Here is a 19152-nt window from a genome sequence, read left to right on the forward strand (position 1 = left end):
AATTTTTTTAAAAAGCTGGGTCCTTTTATTTTTTAAATAGTATTAACATTATATAAGCTAGTTTTTTTTTTTATGTTGTTGTTCAGTTGCCAAGTTGTGTCCAACTCTTTGAGACCCCCATGGACTGCAGCATGTCAGAGTTCTCTGTCCTTCAATATCTCCTGGAGTTTACAATGAATATATGTTATTTTATTATAATTTAACTGTCATTTTCCCTTTTCCTTTACTAGGTTAGATCAGAGTCTTAGTCCATTTGAGTTGCAATAACAAAATACCAAAGCCTGGGTAGTTTATAAACACCAGAAATTTATTTCTTACAGTTATGGAAGCTTGAAGTCCTAGATCAGGGTGCCAGCATGTTTGGATGAAGGCTTCTTTTCAAGTCACAGAATTCTCCTTGTATCCTCACATGGCAGAAGAGAAGGGCCAAAGCAATCTCTGGAGCCTCTTCTATATATAAAGCATGACTCTTATTCATGAGGTTTTCACCTTCATGATTTAAGGATCTACCCAAGCCCCCACAGATTAATACCATCACCATTGAGGGTGAGGATTTCTACGTATGAATTTGGAGGTGGAGGGGACAAATACTCAGACTTTGTGAAGTGACCCTGTTAGTCACTCAGTCATTTCTGATTCTTTTGTGACCCCATGGACTGTAGACTGCAAGGCTTCTCTGTCCATGGAATTCTCCAGGCAACAATACTGGAGTGGGTTGCCATACCCTTCTCTAGGGGATTTTTCTGACCCAGGGATCTAACCTAGGTCTCCTGCACTGCAAGCGGATGCTTTATCATCTGAGCCACCAGGGAAGCCCCAGAGGAGTTAGTAATCTATGTTTTTTAGGTTCAAGAACTAACACATTATATTCTCTATAAATTTAATTTCATACATCAAAAAGGATTTTATATAATATTTACTCTCAGTTCAGTTCAGTCGCTCAGTTGTGTCCGACTCCTTGTGACCCCATGAATTACAGCACGCCAGGCCTCCCTGTCCATCACCAACTCCCGGAGTTCACTCAAACTCACATCCATCGAGTCGTTGATGCCATCCAGCCATCTCATCCTCTGTCGTCCCCTTCTCCTCCTGCCCCCAATCCCTCCCAGCATCAGAGTCTTTTCCAATGAGTCAACTCTTCACATGAGGTAGCCAAAATACTGGAGTTTCAGCTTTAGCATCATTCCTTCCAAAGAACACCCAGGACTGATCTTTAGAATGGACTGGGTGGATCTCCTTGCAGTCCAAGGGACTCTCAAGAGTCTTCTCCAACACCACAGTTCAAAAGCATCAATTCTTTGGTGCTCAGCCTTCTTCACAGTCCAACTCTCACATCCATACGTGACCACTGGAAAAACCATAGCCTTGACTAGATGGACCTTTGTTGGCAAAGTAATGTCTCTGCTTTTGAATATGCTACCTAGGTTGGTCATAACTTTTCTTCCAAGGAGTAAGCATCTTTTAATTTCAGGGCTGCAATCACCATCTGCCGTGATTTTGGAGCCCCAAAATATAAAGTCTGACACTGTTTCCACTGTTTCCCTATCTATTTCCCATGAAGTGATGGGACCAGATGCCATGATCTTAGTTCTCTGGATGTTGAGCTTTAAGCTAACTTTTTCACTCTCCTCTTTCACTTTCCTCAAGAGGCTTTTTAGTTCCTCTTCACTTTCTGCCATAAGGGTGGTGTCATCTGCATATCTGAGGTTCTTGATATTCCTCCTGGCAATCCTGATTCCAGCTTGTGCTTCATCCAGCCCAGCATTTCTCATGATGTACTCTGCATAGAAGTTAAATAAGCAGGGTGACAATATACAGCCTTGACATACTCCTTTTCCTATTTGGAACCAGTCTGTTGTTCCATGTCCAGTTCTAACTGTTGCTTCCTGACCTGCATATAGGTTTCTCAAAAGGCAGGTCAGGTGGTCTGGTATTCCCATCTCTTTCAGAATTTCCCACAGTTTATTGTGATCCACACAGTCAAAGGCTTTGGTATAGTCAATAAAGCAAAAATAGATGTTTTTCTGGAACTCTCTTGCTTTTTCCATGATCCAGCGGATGTTGGCAATTTGGTCTCTGGATCCCCTGCCTTTTCTAAAACCAGTTTGAACATCTGGAAGTTCACGGTTCACGTATTGCTGAAGCCTGGCTTGGAGAATTTTGAGCATTACTTTACTAGCGTGTGAGATGAGTGCAGTTGTGCGGTAGTTTGAGCATTCTTTGGCATTGCCTTTCTTTGGGATTGGAATGAAAACTGGCCTTTTCCAATCCTGTGGCCACTGCTGAGTTTTCCAAATTTGCTGGCATATTGAGTGCAGCACTTTCACAGCATCATCTTCCAGGATTTGAAATAGCTCAACTGGAATTCCATCACCTCCACTAGCTTTGTTCGCAGTGATGCTTTCTAAGGCCCACTTGACTTCACATTCCAGGATGTCTGGCTCTAGGTCAGTGATCACACCATCATGATTATCTGGGTCGTAAAGATCTTTTTTGTACAGTTCTTCTGTGTATTCTTGCCACCTCTTCTGAATATCTTCTGCTTCTGTTAGGTCCATACCATTTCTGTCCTTTATCGAGCCCATCTTTGCATGAAATGTTCCCTTGGTATCTCTTATGTAAAACAAAGTATAATACTGTATGTGTTAGTTTCTATTGCTGCTTTTTAACAAATTACTTAGTGATTTAAAATAACATAAACTTATTATATTAGAATTCAGTTATCAGAAGCCAGAAACGGAGGGTTCACTGGGTTTAAATCAAAGTGTCATCAGGGCCGTGCTCCCCCTGGGGGCTCTTGGAGGAGCAGCTATACCCCTGCCTTTTCCAGTTTCTAGAGGGCACCTGCATTTCTTTGCTCATAGCTCCTTCCTCCTACTTCAAAGCCAACCATATAGCATCTTCAAATGTCTCTCTCTCTGACTCTGACCTTCTTGCTTCCATTGTTACATCTCCACCTGACATTGATCACCCCCCAACTCCCTCTTATAAGGATTCTTATGATTTCATCGGGCCAACTGGACAATCCTCCCTCTCTCAAGAGGTTTAATTAATCACACTTGCAAAGTCCCTTTTGCCATGTAAGATAATATCTTCACGGGGTTGTGGAGTAGGACCTGAGTATCTTTGGGAAACCATTATTCTGTCTACCATGTTTTAAATTTTATTTATTTATTTAGGCTGCACTGGGTCTTTGTTGGTTTGTGTGGGCCTTCTCTAGTTGTGGTGTGCTGGCTTCTCATTGCGGTGGTTCGTCTTGTTGCAGAGCACAGGCCAAAGGCAATGCCTGCTTCAGTAGTTGCAGCTCTCAGGCCCAGTAGTTGTGGCATACGGGTTTAGTTGCTCCATGGCATATGGAATATTCCCAAACCAGGGACTGAACTCATGTCCCCTGCATTCTCATCCACTGCACTGCCCTCTACCATGTTTTAATAATATAATCTTGCTGTTCTGAGAAGGTTGAGACTCACCATTGAAACTAAAGCACCAGGTTTGATGCTCCTTCTCTCTTTCTGATTTCAGGCAGGTAGATGTCTTCCTTGACCTTGGGTTGGGCTGAACCTGTGTCTAGAGGAGAATGAGGTCATCTCTACCAGGCAGAGCTGCTGGCTCCCAAGGGTGGACCCTGGCTCTTGCCAGGCAATGTGGGTGCAGACATTCATTTGAGACTAACCTGAAGAACTCTTATTTAATTGCTTTTTTTCCCCCAAGAGCATGTGATGTTTACTTTTGGGGCACCCAATTTTAAATGTCTTAACGTATTTTGCCCTTTGGGATAGATCAGAGTTCGCTGAATTATTCTCTAGTTCCAGGTACTATGTGTTATGACCTAAAAACTGGGATACATGGAGAGAGCTTCCCAGGTGGTGCTAGCTACCTGCCAATGCAAGAACACAAGAGAATTGGGTTCAATCGCTGTGTCAGAAAGACCCCCTGGAGAAGGACATGGTAACCCACTCCGTATCCTTGCCTGGAGAATCCCATGGACAGAGGAGCCTAGCAAGCTACCATCCATGGAGTCGCAAAGAGTCGGACACGACTGAAGTGACCTAGCATGCGTGCAAGGTCTGACAGACGATTCTCCAGCTGCTTCCAAGAGCAAAGAAGCATCAGGAGATGCAATTGGGTTGAAGACACATTAGAATTTTGAATGTATCTTGATGGTTTGGGGGAAGAAAATGGACAGAATAAATAAAATAAATTTGCTATCGTTTAGTAAGTTCTGTATGAACATAGCCAAGTGCTGTGCCATATCCATTGTACCTATTATCTCATTTACCAGTGAGGTAGAAATTATCACCCTTGTTTTACAGGTACTATCTCAAAGTTGTCCTGCTAAGTTGCTTCAGTCATGTCTGACTCTTTGCGATCCTATGGACTGTAGCCTGCCAGGCTCTTCTGTCGATGGGATTCTCTAGGCAAGAATACTGGAGTGGGTTGCCATTCCCTTCTCCAGGGGATCTTTCCCACCTAGGGATCGAACCTGGGTCTCTTATGTCTCATGCATTGGCAGGCGGGTTCTTTACCATTAGTGCCACCTGGGAAGCCCATGGTCCTAGAAGGCTCAAAATTCACATGCAGACCTGTCTAACTCAGAAGCCAGTGCTTGTAAACTAGTACACTTACAGAAACCCAGAGCACAGAAATCCGTAAACAGATGCATCCCAGAAACTAAAAATATTACCTGGAAGATAAGCCATAGCTCCAGATCTGCAAGTGTCTTTCTTTTCAACCTCAGTGAGAGCTGTCTGATGATCAAGATGAGCGGCGTCCAGTGTTCAATAGCTGGGATTTTAGACTAATCCTTCCAATGTCCTCATTCCTGGGAAAGAAGGTATTGGTACTTTTCTGGTAACAGACATAAAGTTTAAGGGAGATTTGACAGCATGATAGATATGAGGACTTTCTTCTTCAAAGCCAGCCTCCTTTCATAACACATCCTGTGGTCCAACATACCTGCATTCATCAGAGAATGCTCAGACCTCCATGCCCTGGGAGGGGCACTGTGGGAGAGTCAAGGAATATTAGAGAAGAGGGAGGCCCCTTGGGGCCCAGAGAGTACTTGGTTGCTCAGTCATGTCCGACTCTTTGCAACCCCATGGACTGTACCCACTGGGATTCTCCAGGCAAGAATACTGGAGTGGGTTGCCATTCCCTACTCCATGGGATCTTCCTGAGCCAGGGATTGAACCTGACTCTCCTGCACTGCAGGCAGATTCTTTACTGTCTGAGCCACCAGGGAGGAGAGAGGTTATGTATATGGCAAAGGGTCAATTTATCATCTGTTACTTTCTGCCAATAGTCTACCCATGGAGGAAACAAGGGCCCCATCTCACTTGAGAAAGTCCAAGTCTGACAGCTGAAGGGTCCCAGAGCAGCAAACATCACCTCTCCTCTTCTCTTGGACCACTTCAGCTGTCTCTGCTTTGGATTGACAGAGGCATCTGGTTGCTAAAAATACCCTACTGACCAAGTGCTGCCCATTCCAACTAAAGCTGAGCATGACTGCAATCCAGGACTTACTACTCCTTGCAAAGGAACTTTTCCAAAGTTTTCAGGCCCAATTTGAGAAGCACACCAGCCCATGGTCTTTTTCTACTTCGTCAGCTTGGCTGGGCGGTGGAGGGGATCCTTCCTGGGTCACTGTCCACTGGCCTCCCCCATCCCGGTCTCCAAGAAAAGAAGCAGAAGGGGGAGTGAGAGAGGGCCCAGGGGCTGGAGGGGGTAGGGAAGGGGAGGTGCTTGTCCATTTATAGACTTGCTCTTTGGGATGCTGAAGGTGCTGAAATAGCTGCGAGGACAAGGGACTTGGCTCAGTTTTAAATATCTGCCGAGCTGCCCGAAGACTCTGAGATGACAATAGGGGGAATGGAGAACGTGGAGGTCTTCACTGCTGAGGGCAAAGGCAGAGGTCTGAAGGCCACGAAGGAGTTCTGTGCTGCCGACATCATCTTTGCCGAGCGGGCTTATTCCGCTGTGGTTTTTGACAGGTATGGAATGTGGGTTCTTGCCTTCTTTACTCCTGGTGATTTGGCCAGTGCCACACTCTCAAATACTTTGCTCTCAAAATTGAGGGAGAGTAGCGCTGACATATGTACACCACTGTGCGTAAAATAGGTAGGTGGTGGGAAGCTGCTGTGTAACACAGGGAGCTCAGCCTGGTGATATGATGACCCAGAGCAGGGGGGATAGGGTTAGGGTGGGAGGGAGAGGGTTATGTATACATATAGCTGATTCACATTGTTCTACAGCAGAAGCTAACACAACATTGTAAAGGAATTATCCTCCAATTAATAAAAAAATAATCATGGGAAGGGATACAATTCATGTGGCTGTTGATAATGACGGGTACATGCACAGCTGTTTGCTGGCGTTACTTTCTCTGCATGGGATTTGCTCTGGTGCCTAGGAGGGTTGCAAAGGTGATTGAAGGCTTTAGGGCATACTCTCAGGACACTGGGCTTCCCTGGTGGCTCAGACAGTAAAGAATCTGCCTGCAATGCAGGAGACCTGGGTTCAGTCCCTGGGTGGGGAGGATCACTTGGAGAAGGAAATGGTTACCGACTCCAGTTTTCTTCCCTGGAGAATCCCATGGACAGAGGAGCCTCTCGGACTACAGTCCATGGGGTCGCAAAGAGTTGGACATTACTGAGCAACTAAGCACAACACAAGCACTCAGAACATAAGTGAACTTGCCCGAGTGGGAGTGCTGTGAGTGGAGATGGTGGAGGGAAAGGGAATGAAAAGGGGGTGTGGTGTCTAGGAGACATTCTTCTATGGAAGGCTCCATATTTTTCGCTTCTGAGGTGTAATAGATATATTAGAAGATTAAGTAATTGCTGAGACTTTAAAAAAGTAATTGCAAGCATACAAGTAACACTGGAATCCATTTACCTTTGAAAATTAGAATATCACCAATGACCTGTAGTCCTGTTTCACCTTTCCCACCCCAGGTCCCAGTTTCCTCTGTCTTTCCTCAGAGGTAATCCTTGTTTTAATTTTAATGTGTTTCCTTCTAGAATGTTCTTGTACTATTACATCTCTTTACCTGTAGAAATAGGTATAGATATATATAGATAGATAGATAGATACCTATATATATATATATATATATATATCTGTACTTATCAAAATGCATAGCTGTAGTTTGTTTTTTCTTTTTAACAGAAATGGCACAATACTTTTTTTTTTTCCTGGCCACACTGTGTGGTTTGGGGGAATCTCAGTTCCCTGACCTGGGATTGAACCTGGGACATGGCTGTGAAAACACAGAATCCTAACTACTAGGTCACCAGGGAACTCCCAATAATATCATACTTTCGATGTTATCCTTGAACTTGCTCCTTTCACTAAACAACATGTTTTGATATTTATCCTCATGGGAACCGTTAAATCTATAGCCACTTCTTTTAAATCCTCAAAGATCTGTGGGCTTTTTTTTTCCTCCCCCTCCCTCAACATGTAGATCTATCCACGTTGATCCATATGCTATATGGACCACCAATTTTAACTGCTGTGGGTATTTTACCATATGAATATATGAACTTTCAAAAATCTATTGCCCTGTTGAGAGACATCTGGTGGTTTCCAATTTTTCATAAAAACAAATGTTTCTGTGATTGAAATCCTTGACCATGTCCACTTGCATACATGTGTGATTATTCTCTAGGTGAACTGGCTAGGAGAAAAATCACCGTGCCTTGGGGTGTGCTGTTTTCCATTTTAACAGGCCCTCCAAAGAGAATCTATTAAATTTACATTCCCATTTCCCCTACAGTCCTGTCCATATTTGACCACTACACTTTTGCATGCGTGCGTGCTCAGTCGCTTTAGTTGTGTTCGACTCTTTGTGACCCCGTGGTCTGTAGCTCATCAGGCTCCTCTGTGCATGGGATTCTCCAGGCAAGAATGCTGGAGTGGGTTGCCATACTCTCCTTCAGTGGATCTTCCCGAACCAGTAGCAATAATCTTTATTTTTAAAAAACCCTCCACTGTGATAACATTATGACAGTATTCTCTGAGCCCCCAAATTGGGGTGACCTGACTGACACTGATGTGGTCTAAATTAAGATGGTCTCTGATAATCTAGATTTGGTGGTTGACTCACTGTATGACCATCCTGAGAATCAAATCAGATCAGTCGCTCAGTCGTGTCCGACTCTTTGCAACCCCATGAATCGCAGCACGCCAGGTCTCCCTGTCCATCACCAACTCCTGGAGTTCACTCAAACTCACGTCCATTGAGTCAGTGATGCCATCCAGCCATCTCATCCTCTGTCGTCCCCTTCTCCTCCTGCCCCCAATCCCTCCCAGCATCAGAGTCTTTTCCAATGAGTCAACTCTTCACATGAGGTGGCCAAAGTACTGGAGTTTCAGCTTTAGCATCATTTTTTCCAAAGAAATCCCAGGGCTGATCTCCTTCAGAATGGACTGGCTGGATCTCCTTGCAGTCCAAGGGACTCTCAAGAGTCTTCTCCAACACCACAGTTCAAAAGCATCAATTCTTCAGCGCTCAGCCTTCTTCACAGTCCAACTCTCACATCCATACATGACCACAGGAAAAACCATAGCCTTGACTAGACGGACCTTTGTTGGCAAAGTAATGTCTCTGCTTTTGAATATGCTATCTAGGTTGGTCATAACTTTCCTTCCAAGGAGTAAGCGTCTTTTAAGTTCATGGCTGCAGTCACCATCTGTTGTGATTTTGGAGCCCAGAAAAATAAAGTCTGACACTGTTTCCACTGTTTCCCCATCTACTTCCCATGAAATGGTGGGACCGGATGCCATGATCTTCACAGCTTTTCAGAGATACTTTAAGTAGCATTCAAATTCTCATTTCTTCCTGCCCACCAAGACCTTCAGGGAAAAGGCTGTGAATGGAGTGTATGGCTAGCTACAGCTGAGGAATTTAGAGAGGCTGAGATGACAGTAATACTTCTTCAGGGGGAGTGTGTCTTACTTTATTTACTTGTGTGGGTGTGTTGGGGGCAGTTGAGGAATCAATTGGATTCAGAAGTAAGACAGAAAAAGCTAGAAACACAGAAACTCTGAACAATGATCTTACTACTACTACTGAGTCGCCATCTTGCCTTTTATAGAACATCCATGGGTGTCTTCAACTCCCTAAAAACCAGTATTGCCAATCAGTTTCCCTTTCAAGAGTGTCCGAAGTTGAGTGGATTTTCCTTCCATTACAAGAGTAAAACTTAGGAAGAGAAAAATGTATCTTCACATGAAGCTAGCATTGACATGGTGGTCATTTCCTTCCAGCTTATTTTAAAATGTTGTTGTTGTTTATTCACTAAGTCGTGTCTGACTCTTTGTGACCCCACAGGCTCCTCTATCCATGGGATTTCCCAGGCAAGAATACTGGAGTGTGTTGCCATTCCCTTCTCCAAGGGATCTTCCCAAGCTAAGGATTGAACCTGAGTCTCCTGCATTGGCAGGCGGATTTTTTTACCACTGAGCCACAAGGGAAACCCATTTTAAAACATAGGTTTCATTTATTTGTACTATTAGTTGGGATCTTATCTAAACTTCGAGCATTCCCAGTCATGTCTGACTCTTTGGGATCCCATGGACTATAGCCCACGAGGCTACTGTCTGTAGAATCTTCCAGACAAGAATACTGGAGTAACTCCAGGGGATCTTCCTGACCCAGGGATCAAACCTCCCCGTCTTGTGTCTTTTGTGCTGGCAGGCAGATTTTTTTACCACTTCCCGACTTGGGAAGATTTTCATTTAATGATTTAGGTATCTTCTGTGTTACTATACTCTCTTTGTAGAATTTAAGACTGCATACTTTCTGACCATTCTTTTATGAATGGACATTCAGATTGTTTACATGTTTTTCTTATTATAAAAAAATTCATCATTCATTTGAAGTAATAACTATATAAAAACAACTTTAGTGCATGTTGCAGATAAACTGTTAATAAAATCTTATTGTTATAATAGTAATAAAGATTAGGATGATTAGAGTAAATGATCTTTAAAATGATTTAAAAAATCGAAAAGATTATTTTTTAAAGTGATTTACCCAGTACACCTGAAACTAATACAACATTTCAAGTCAACTATATTTGAATAAAAAAGAAAGAAATATGGAAATTGAAATGACTGCTTCATAATTAAAAAATAAGAGATAGAATCAAATTCATCACTGCAAAGATGAGGGAACTGCTCAGGTGTACCTGAGACAGCCTAGAGAAGCATCAGAGGAAAGCTTTGCTCATCATATCCTCACTCCAATTTTAGGCTCCTGATGAGATTCAGCCACTGGAAGGGAGGAACCTGACTGGGGAAGTAGGACCAGGTGACCCACAAAAGTCACCCTATGAAAGAAGCATTTTCTAACACTGTGTTACTGCAAACCAGGCTATCTGCATTACCTTCCAAAATGAAGATTTTATCTTTAGTTGAGTAGTGCATTAAATGAAAATCTCTTCTTGCAAACAATACATGAAATATATATATATATATATATATATATATGTATATATGTATATGTATAAATTCTGTGAATCATTACAGGGCTTCCCAGGTGGCACAGTGGTAAAGAATCTGCCTGCTAATGCAGGAGATGCAACAGACAAGGGTTCGATCCCTGCATCGGGAAGATCCCCTGAAGTAGCAAACAGCAACCCATTCCAGTATTCTTGCTTAGAAAATTCCATGGACAGAGTAGTCTGGCCAGCTAAAGTCCATGGGATTGTAAAGAGTCAGACACGACTGAGTGACTGAGTACACGCACGAACATCCATGAAGCATTACAATAAATGAACCCCTGTGAAACCACCATCCTACTTAATGAGAACATTCTATTACATTCATCCTGCCTATCTTTCCCTATCCTGTCCCATATTGCCCCAAAGGTAACTATAGTAGTCTCCTGAATTTCGTGTTGCTTATTTCCCTATGTTTTCAATGATAGTTTTGCCATATATGTACATATTCCTAAACAATATATAATTTAGTTTTTATAGCTTTTTTTTCATCTTTTAAACCGGGGTATACAGTTATAGGTGGTTTTATGCTCTTGCTTCTTTCATTCAAATGTTCTATTATTTATCCATATAGTTTTGTGTAACTAACAAAATGAGTAAGCTCTGTATATGTATGTACCACAATTTATGTTTCCATCCTCCTGCAAGTAGTTGCTATGGACATTTTTGTTTGTATCTCTTGGTGAACAGATACATGGGGTGTGTATCCTAGGAGTGGAATTTCTGGTTTATGATGCATGAGATATTTAGCTTTAAAATATAATGCTGCACTGTGTCATGTTGACTTGCAAGTTGAATTGTGTCTTTGCTAGAATAGACTGGGCTTAGCATTCAGAGCAGCTCTTCAGGCCTTTATTATATAGCCCTTAGTTTGGTTAGAATCTCTTTAATTTGCTTGGTTGGAAAAACAGGTCATCTGCTTAAACATAAAAGGCCAAGAATAAAACAGAGATAATCCATTGAGACCGGCAAATGAGCAGCACTTGGGCACCAGGATCCCTGGGAGACATGGCTAATCAATCAGGCAACACCTTCTTCCTTAACTCCAACTTGGCCTCACTGTTCTTTCTAACAGGGTACTTCAGGCAGCCATTGTGCATCAACCAAAACTGACGTTTAGAAGGGAGCCTGTGTGTCATGCTTTTTGGGGATTCTGAGTTTCATGCTGGAAGGGGATGAAGGCAAAGTAGGTGGATAAGGTCAATTTACCAAGGAGTCGTCTTTCATGGATTTGGTCTTTGAAAGTGGGTGAGACCCCAAGCATGGTGGATAAGCTTGAGTTGTTCAAGGTTTCTGTCTTCTCCTTTTGCTCTGTACTTAACTTTACATAGGCTTAGTTGTCCTGCGGCATGTGGGAATCTTCCCAGACCAGGGATTGAACCTGTGTCTTCCTGCAATGGCAGACAGATTCATTTTTAGGAGCTTCCCTGGTGGCTTGGATGGTAAAGAATCTGCCTGCAATGCAGAAGACCCCGATTTGATCTCTGGGGGAAGATCCTCTGAAGAAGGAAATGGCAACCCACTCTAGTATTCTTGCCTGGAGAATTCCATGGACAGAGGAGCCTGGCGGGCTACAGTCCACTAGGTCACAAAGAGTCGGACACGACTGAGTGACTAACACTAATCTTTAAAATGTATTTTATAATTATTATTATTTTTAGTATAATTTGTTTATTTATTTTGGCTGTGTTGGGTTTTTGTTGTGGACTTCTCTCTAGTTGGGGTGAGCAGGGGCTACTATCTAGTTGTGGTACTCAGGCTTCTCATTTCGGTGGCTTCTCTTGTAGAGCACAGGCTTGAGGGCATGTGGGCTCAGTAGTTACAGCTCCCAGGCTCTAGAGCACAGGCTCAATAGTGGTGACCCAAGGGCTTAGCTGCTCTGCTGCATGTGGGATCCTCCTAGACCAGGGATCGAACCTGTGTCCCCTGAGTTGAGAGGTGGATTCTTTACCACGGAGCCACCAGGGAAGCCCAGAATTATTTTGTTTGAATTTATTATTATTAAGGAGGTGAAAGGTCTTTTAAATATGCCTATTGGTCATTACGTTTCTTCTTCTGCAATTTGTCTATTTTCCCTGTGAAGTACAGGGAAGCCTGGCATGCTATAGTCAATGGGGTCACAAAGAGTCTGACATGACTGAGGGACTAAACAACAAAAAAGATGTTTCAGTTCCAAATCTTTCTCTGGAGCATCTGTAAGCTTTTAAGCCCCCGACACTGAGTTTCTATTGCCTTCTAGGTAGAACAGGGCTTTGGCAGTCTGGAGGTGGGAAGTGTGTATTTCTTGATGACAACAGAGATGATGTAGAGTACGAGTTGGGCCACAGAGGGGAATTGGATCATAGGACCCTGAAGATCTCTTCCAGTCTGAGATTTTCTGAGTTTTTTTTTTCAGGACATGCAAGGGACTACAGTGTGGCAAGACAGGGGTGTTAGGCTAATATAGGAATAAAGCTTGTTTTGATTTAGTTTAGCATCACATACAACGAATATACTTTTCATAAGGAAAGTGGCCATGGGCAGTTCTAGAAGCCAAAAATACTATTCGATTTTTTCTTTTTTTTATTTGATAAAGTCCCAGATGTCTTACATTTAGAGAATCTCTAGCCTATGGGTTCCTGACCTGGGTTCTTGGATCCTTAGCTAGGGAAGCACCTGTGACGGGAGGATCAAAATGTATGTGGATGTGCATGCATGCTTTTTATTTCTGGGGAGAAAGTTATTACTTTCAAAATGGTCCTCAACCCAGAAGAAGGTTGAGACCCATCGAATTCATTCAAGTCCTCTCTCTTACAGATGGGGAAACTGAGGCTTAGTGAGGCTTTCCCAGGTCACACAGGGCAGGGCAAGGGTTGAGTCTCCCAGGATCTTGTCTGTCATTTCTTTTCACTATCCTCCCCAACCACCCACCCCTCACAAGTGGGCCTACCATTGCCTACCTAATTTTCTTTTGTTCTTGTCAATTATTAATATTTAGTCATAATAAAAGAAAGAATATGCATCTATTAATTGCAGAGGAATCAAGATCTGGTTCTGGGGCCTGAGAAAGGTTAGATCCAGAGACTTGTAGGTAAGAAACAGAAATATACATGTGACTATACAGGAAAAGGAGAAGGCAATGGCAACCCACTCCAGTACTCTTGCCTGGAAAATCCCATGGATGGAGGAGCCTGGTAGGCTGCAATCCATGGGGTCGCTAAGAGTCCGGCACGACTGAGCGACTTCACTTTCACTTTTCACTTTCATGCATTGGAGAAGGAAATGGCAACCCACTCCAGTGTTCTTGCCTGGAGAATCCCAGGGACGGCGGAGCCTGGTGGGCTGCCGTCCATGGGGTTGCACACAGTCGGACACAACTGAAGCGACTTAGCAGCAGCAGCAGCATATAGGAAAAGGGGCTTCCCTAGTGGCTCAGATGGTAAAGAACTTGCCTGCAATGCAGAAAACCTGGGTTAAATCCCTGAGTTGGGAAGATTCCCTGGAGAAGGAAATGGCAACCCACTCCAGTATTCTTGCCTGAGGAAATTCATGGACGGAGGCGCCTGGAGGGCTACTGTCAACAGGGTTGCAAAGAGTTGGACATGACTGAGTGACTAACACTTTCACTTTGATACAGGAAAAAAATGTTTATAATAATAAACCAATGTATTAGTTTCCTTTGTTGTTGTTTAATCACTAAGTTGTGTCTGACTCTTGCAACTTCATGGACTGTAGTCTGCCAGGTTCCTCTATTCATGGAATTTCCCAGGCAAGAATACTGGCGTGGTTGCCATTTCCTTCTCCAGGGTATCTTCCTGACCCAGGGAACAAACTGATGTCTCCTGCATTAGCAGGTGGATTCTTTACCACTGAGCCACCTGGAAAGCCCCAATTAGTTTTCTACTCTTGGTATAAAATATTATCACAAATTTTGTGGTTTAAACAACACAAATTTACTATCTGAAATAAAACAGGACTACGTTTCCAAGATTTTTTTAGCTTCTATAGGCTGCCTATATCTCTGGGCTTTATCTTTAATGCACTTGTGTAGCATCTTCTCCTCTGACCCCCTGCATCCTTCTTAGTTAGGACCCTAGTGATTACGTTAGACTCACCCAGATGATTCAGGATTACCTCCCCACCTCAAGGTTCTTAATCTTAATTTCATCTGCAAGTCCCTTTTGCCATGTAAGGTAATTCATGTAGTTTCCAGGAGTAGGACATAGACATTTTGGGGGGCTATTTTTCAGCTTACTTCAACCAATAAAATGCATTTTCTATTAATTCAATTTGTCATACATGATGTTAAAAAGTGAAAAGGACAGTGAATTTTTTTTTTTAAAGTTCTTGACCAACTCCTAAATAATTCTGTTTAAAGAGTTGGAAGTGCCCAAGAGAACCTATCTATCCATCTGAGCAGGGAAAATCAAAGATGAAAATATGAGAAAAATAAAGATTTTTTTAAACTTTTTATTTTGTATTAGAGTATAGTCAATTAACAAGCAAAGTTGTGACAGTTTCAGGTGAACAGCGAAGGGACTCAGCCATACACACACATGGATCCATTCTCCCTCAAACTCCTTCCCATCCAGGCTGCACATAACATTAAGCAGAGCTCCCTGTGCTGTACGGTAGGTCCTTGTGGGTTATCCATTTTAAATATAGCAGTGTGTACATGTCCATCCCAAACTCCCTAACTATCCCTTTTCTTCATCCTTTCCCCCAACAATATAAGTTCATTCTCTAAGTCTAAGAGTTTGAAAAGAAGGATATTTTAGAACAAATTACTGTCAGCTGGGCTTTTTTGAAAATTAAGCCAGCTCTGCGCTTCTTCAGGTCCAGCAGAGACGGCTGGGCTTTCAGCCCATGTAATTCTATGTGGACCCGTGGGAACACCAGAATTAACCATGGCATATGCACAAATACATGTGTGACCTTAACCTGGTAACAGCTGATGGGTAGGTGGTGGGATATAAATGATGCTATAAATGGAAATAATTTAATAAAGGGATTAGAGAAATTCCTGAACAGATAGTTCAGAAAATGAGTGAGTAACTGTGCAAGTATTTGGGTTACAGTCTTCAACATTTGCATTTGATGTTAAGGATAACCACAGAGTAGATTTAGACTATATATTTAATTTGGCACTTTAATTCATCTGCAGAGGTCAGACATGTTGATATGTCACATGACCCATAGTGAGCTGTGTTGCTAAACTTGATTAACTAATCCTTAAATGCAGAAGTTTGGGGATAATAGCTTTTTAAGCAAGTTCAGTTCAATTCAGTCGCTCAGTCGTGTCTGACTCTTTGCGACCCCATCTGCAGCACGCCAGGCCTCCCTGTCCATCACCAACTCCTGGAGTTCACTCAGACTCACGTCCATTGAGTCAGTGATGCCATCCAGCCGTCTCATCCTCTGTCGTCCCCTTCTCCTCCTGCCCCCAATCCCTCCCAGCATCAGAGTCTTTTCCAATGAGTCAACTCTTCACATGAGGTGGCCAAATACCAGAGTCTCAGCTTTAGCATCATTCCTTCCAAAGAAATCCCAGGGCTGATATCCTTCAGAATGGACTGGTTGGATCTCCTTGCAGTCCAAGGGACTCTCAAGTCTTTTCCAACATTACAGTTCAAAAGCATCAATTCTTTGGCGCTCAGCCTTCTTCACAGTCCAACTCTCACATCCATGCATGACCACAGGAAAAACCATAGCCTTGACTAGATGGACCTCTGTTGGCAAAGTAATGTCTCTGCTTTTGAATATGCTATCTAGGTTGGTCATAACTTTCCTTCCAAGGAGTAAGCGTCTTTTAATTTCATGGCTGCAGTCACCATCTGCAGTGATTTTGGAGCCCCCCAAAATAAAGTCTGACACTGTTTCCACTGTTTCCCCATCTATTTCCCATGAAGTGATGGGACCGGATGCCATGATCTTCGTTTTCTGAATGTTGAGCTTTAAGCCAACTTTTTCACTCTCCACTTTCACTTTCATCAAGAGGTTTTTTAGTTCCTCTTCACTTTCTGCCATAAGGGTGGTGCCATCTGCATATCTGAGGTTATTGATATTTCTCCGAGCAATCTTGATTCCAGCTTGTGTTTTTAAGCAAAGATTAGGTCAAATGCCAAGTTGTCCCCCAAACAATATCACCTCTCATTTGCATCTGAAGATGTGTTCTGAGTCTGGGAAGAGGGGTTTGGTAGAGTGTGGGAGGTGCATCCAGGTCTGAGTGAGGTGTGTAAGCCTTTTCCTGTGAGCTGTGGCAGAGAAAATCTTGAAAGTTGCTATTTTAATTAAAGAAATGTTAAAAATCTCTAGGTCTGGTCTAGGGATATACACCACCTAACTTCTGCTAAGGTAAATAATTGTGCAAATGTGAATCCCTTAAGGATTGACATGGGCCATTTAAAAACAAGATTAGAGGGCTTCCCTGGTGGCTCAGTAGTGAAGAATCCACCTGCTAATGCAGGAGATACAGGGTTTGATCCCTGATCCGGGAAGATCCCACATGCTGTGGAGCAACAAAGCCCAAATGCCACAACTACGGAGCTCTAGAGCCTATGTACAGCACTACCGACGCCCACTCGCCTGGAGCCCATGCGCTGCAACAAGAGAAGGCACTGCAGTGAGAAGGCTACACACTGCAGCTAGAGAGCATCCCCCCATCACAGCTAGAGAAAAGCCCGAGCAGCAGCAAAGACCCGGCAAAGCCAAAAGCAAACAAATACAATTTTTTAAAAATGACATTAGGTAGATGCCGTAGCAAAAAGAAACAGAGTATCCCAACTCTGGCCATGTTTCTCCTCTCTACAGAAGCCTCCACTGGACCTCTTCTGTCCCCTCCATCCCAGCCCCTCTAGCTGCAGAATAAGGTCTTATTACTGAAAGATGCATTCTAGGTCCCCCACAGTCCAGTCATTTTTCCAACATTATTTCCCAGTAATGTGATCTTGTCAAACAGTTCCTCCTGTCTCCTAGACACACCTGCCCTGACTGCTCCCCCCATGGAAGCCCTTGACTCATGCCAGTGCCTGTCCGTGGCAGAGCACTTGATCTTCTATGTATAACTCAGCTCATCTTCAGACAGTCAGAACCATGCCTCCCGGCCTCCTTGGTGATGGCCTTCCCAGGTTCCTCCTTCCTTGACCTTGAATCCTGCAGCAGGATTCCTGGGGGGCATGCCTCACCTTCCTTATATGTGTTTATGCACCAGCCCAAACTGGGGACTGCTTGAAGGCAAAGTCTGTATCTTCTTTATCTCTGTCAGCTAGCTCAAGGCAAGGCACATAACAGATGCTCAATAAATGGTTTTTAATACACTTAGAACTTTTAATTTACTTTTAAAAATATATATATAGTAAAAAACATAAAACAAACAAAAAATTCAAAACTTGAAGTATAATTTACAATATCATATTAGTTTCAAGTGTATGACACACTGATTCAATATTTTTATAGATTATACTCCATCTAAAGTTATTACAAAACACTTGCTATATTTCCCTGTGTTGTATCCTTCTAGCTTATTTCCTTACAGCTTATTTATTTTATACATAGTAGTTTGTATTTCTTTTTTAAAAAAATACGTCTTTACAGAAGGAGGTGGTAGGATCATGGAATCATTATCAATTATGATGAGACTTTTTTTTTTTTTTTAAAACCAACACCTTTTTTTAAAAATTTTATTTATTTTTTATCTTTTGGCTGCATTACAGCATGTGAGATCTTAGTTCCCCAACCAGGGATTGAATCTGCATCCCCCAGCATTGGCAGTGCAGAGTCTTAATCACGTGACTGCAAGGGAAATCCCAGTAGTTTGTGTCTCTTAATCCCGTACCCCTATCACGACCCTTCCACCTTTCCTCTCCCCACTAGTAACCACTAGTTTGTTCTCTACATCTGTGAGTCTGTTTCTGTTTTTGTTATACTCATCTGTTGATTTTAATTTTTAGATTCCACATATATGTGATAACAAACATTACTTATCTTTCTCTTTCTGACTTATTTCACTGAGCATAATGCCCTCCAGGTCCATCCACATTGTTGCAAATGATGCCCAATAAAAACTTGTGAAAAGAAGAAAGATGGGAAGGAACAAGGAAGGAAGAAGGAATTCAAAATATTGTAAAGTTCTCTGGGTACTTGGGGGATGCGATGTTCTTTTTTAAAATTAATTATTTTAATAGGAGGATAATTATTTTACAATATTGTGATGGTTTTTCATATACATCAACATAAATTGGCCATAGGTATACATGTGTCCCCCTATCCTGAACCCCCCTCCCAGATGTGATTTCTTTAAGACAGATGCTCTCCCCTGCAATTTTTAAGGGGAGACCTCCTCTCAGGCTACAAGTTTTTAGGTAGCCCAGGAAGCCAGAACAGTTGGTCCAGTCCTCTCTGGCTGTGTTTTTAGAGGGCTCGTCCACCTTGCAGGCGCCTTCTATTTGCATTTATCTGTTCAGGAACCAGTTATTTCCATACAAGGAGTTGAGCAGCAGCTGCCTTTCCATCCCTCTTGACTCTGACAGATGATACAACCCAGGGCTGCAGAGGAAAGAGTGAGCAGGGACCCGCTGGCTGGGGCAGGGCACACTCAGGGCTGTACACAAAGCAGGTAGGTTTGGGAGCTTCCTCTGCCTTCTGTGCTGGGAACAGTGTCAGGCACCAG

At 42.9% G+C, this 19152-nt stretch overlaps 1 protein-coding gene and 1 long non-coding RNA gene across 5 annotated transcripts in view; one reads left to right on the plus strand and one right to left on the minus strand.

Annotated features, from left to right (window-relative positions):
• Window positions 1–315: 315 nt before the first annotated feature.
• LOC138989986 (uncharacterized) lies at window positions 316–5402 on the minus strand. Of its 3 annotated transcripts, none has more exons than XR_011466176.1 (3): window positions 5337–5402; window positions 4685–4822; window positions 316–450 (listed from the first exon to the last, which is right to left on the minus strand). It is a non-coding gene; the product is annotated as an uncharacterized lncRNA (long non-coding RNA). The 3 variants fall into 3 exon arrangements; XR_011466178.1 differs by lacking the exon at window positions 316–450 and adding an exon at window positions 1160–2613; XR_011466177.1 differs by lacking the exon at window positions 316–450 and adding an exon at window positions 2929–3567.
• A 392-nt stretch (window positions 5403–5794) lies between these two features.
• Window positions 5795–19152, plus strand: part of SMYD1 (SET and MYND domain containing 1) — a 46953-nt gene continuing 33595 nt past the window's right edge. The window contains exon 1 of one of the 2 annotated variants that reach the window (XM_005900371.3): window positions 5795–5990. In XM_005900371.3, the coding sequence (XP_005900433.1) occupies window positions 5854–5990 (137 nt within the window). In that variant the 5' untranslated portion in view covers window positions 5795–5853. The remainder of the gene's footprint in view (window positions 5991–19152) is intronic. The other variant, XM_070379461.1, reaches the window with a different exon arrangement.

The sequence above is a fragment of the Bos mutus genome, chromosome 11, assembly GCF_027580195.1.
Source record: "Bos mutus isolate GX-2022 chromosome 11, NWIPB_WYAK_1.1, whole genome shotgun sequence".
Lineage (NCBI taxonomy): Eukaryota > Metazoa > Chordata > Mammalia > Artiodactyla > Bovidae > Bos > Bos mutus.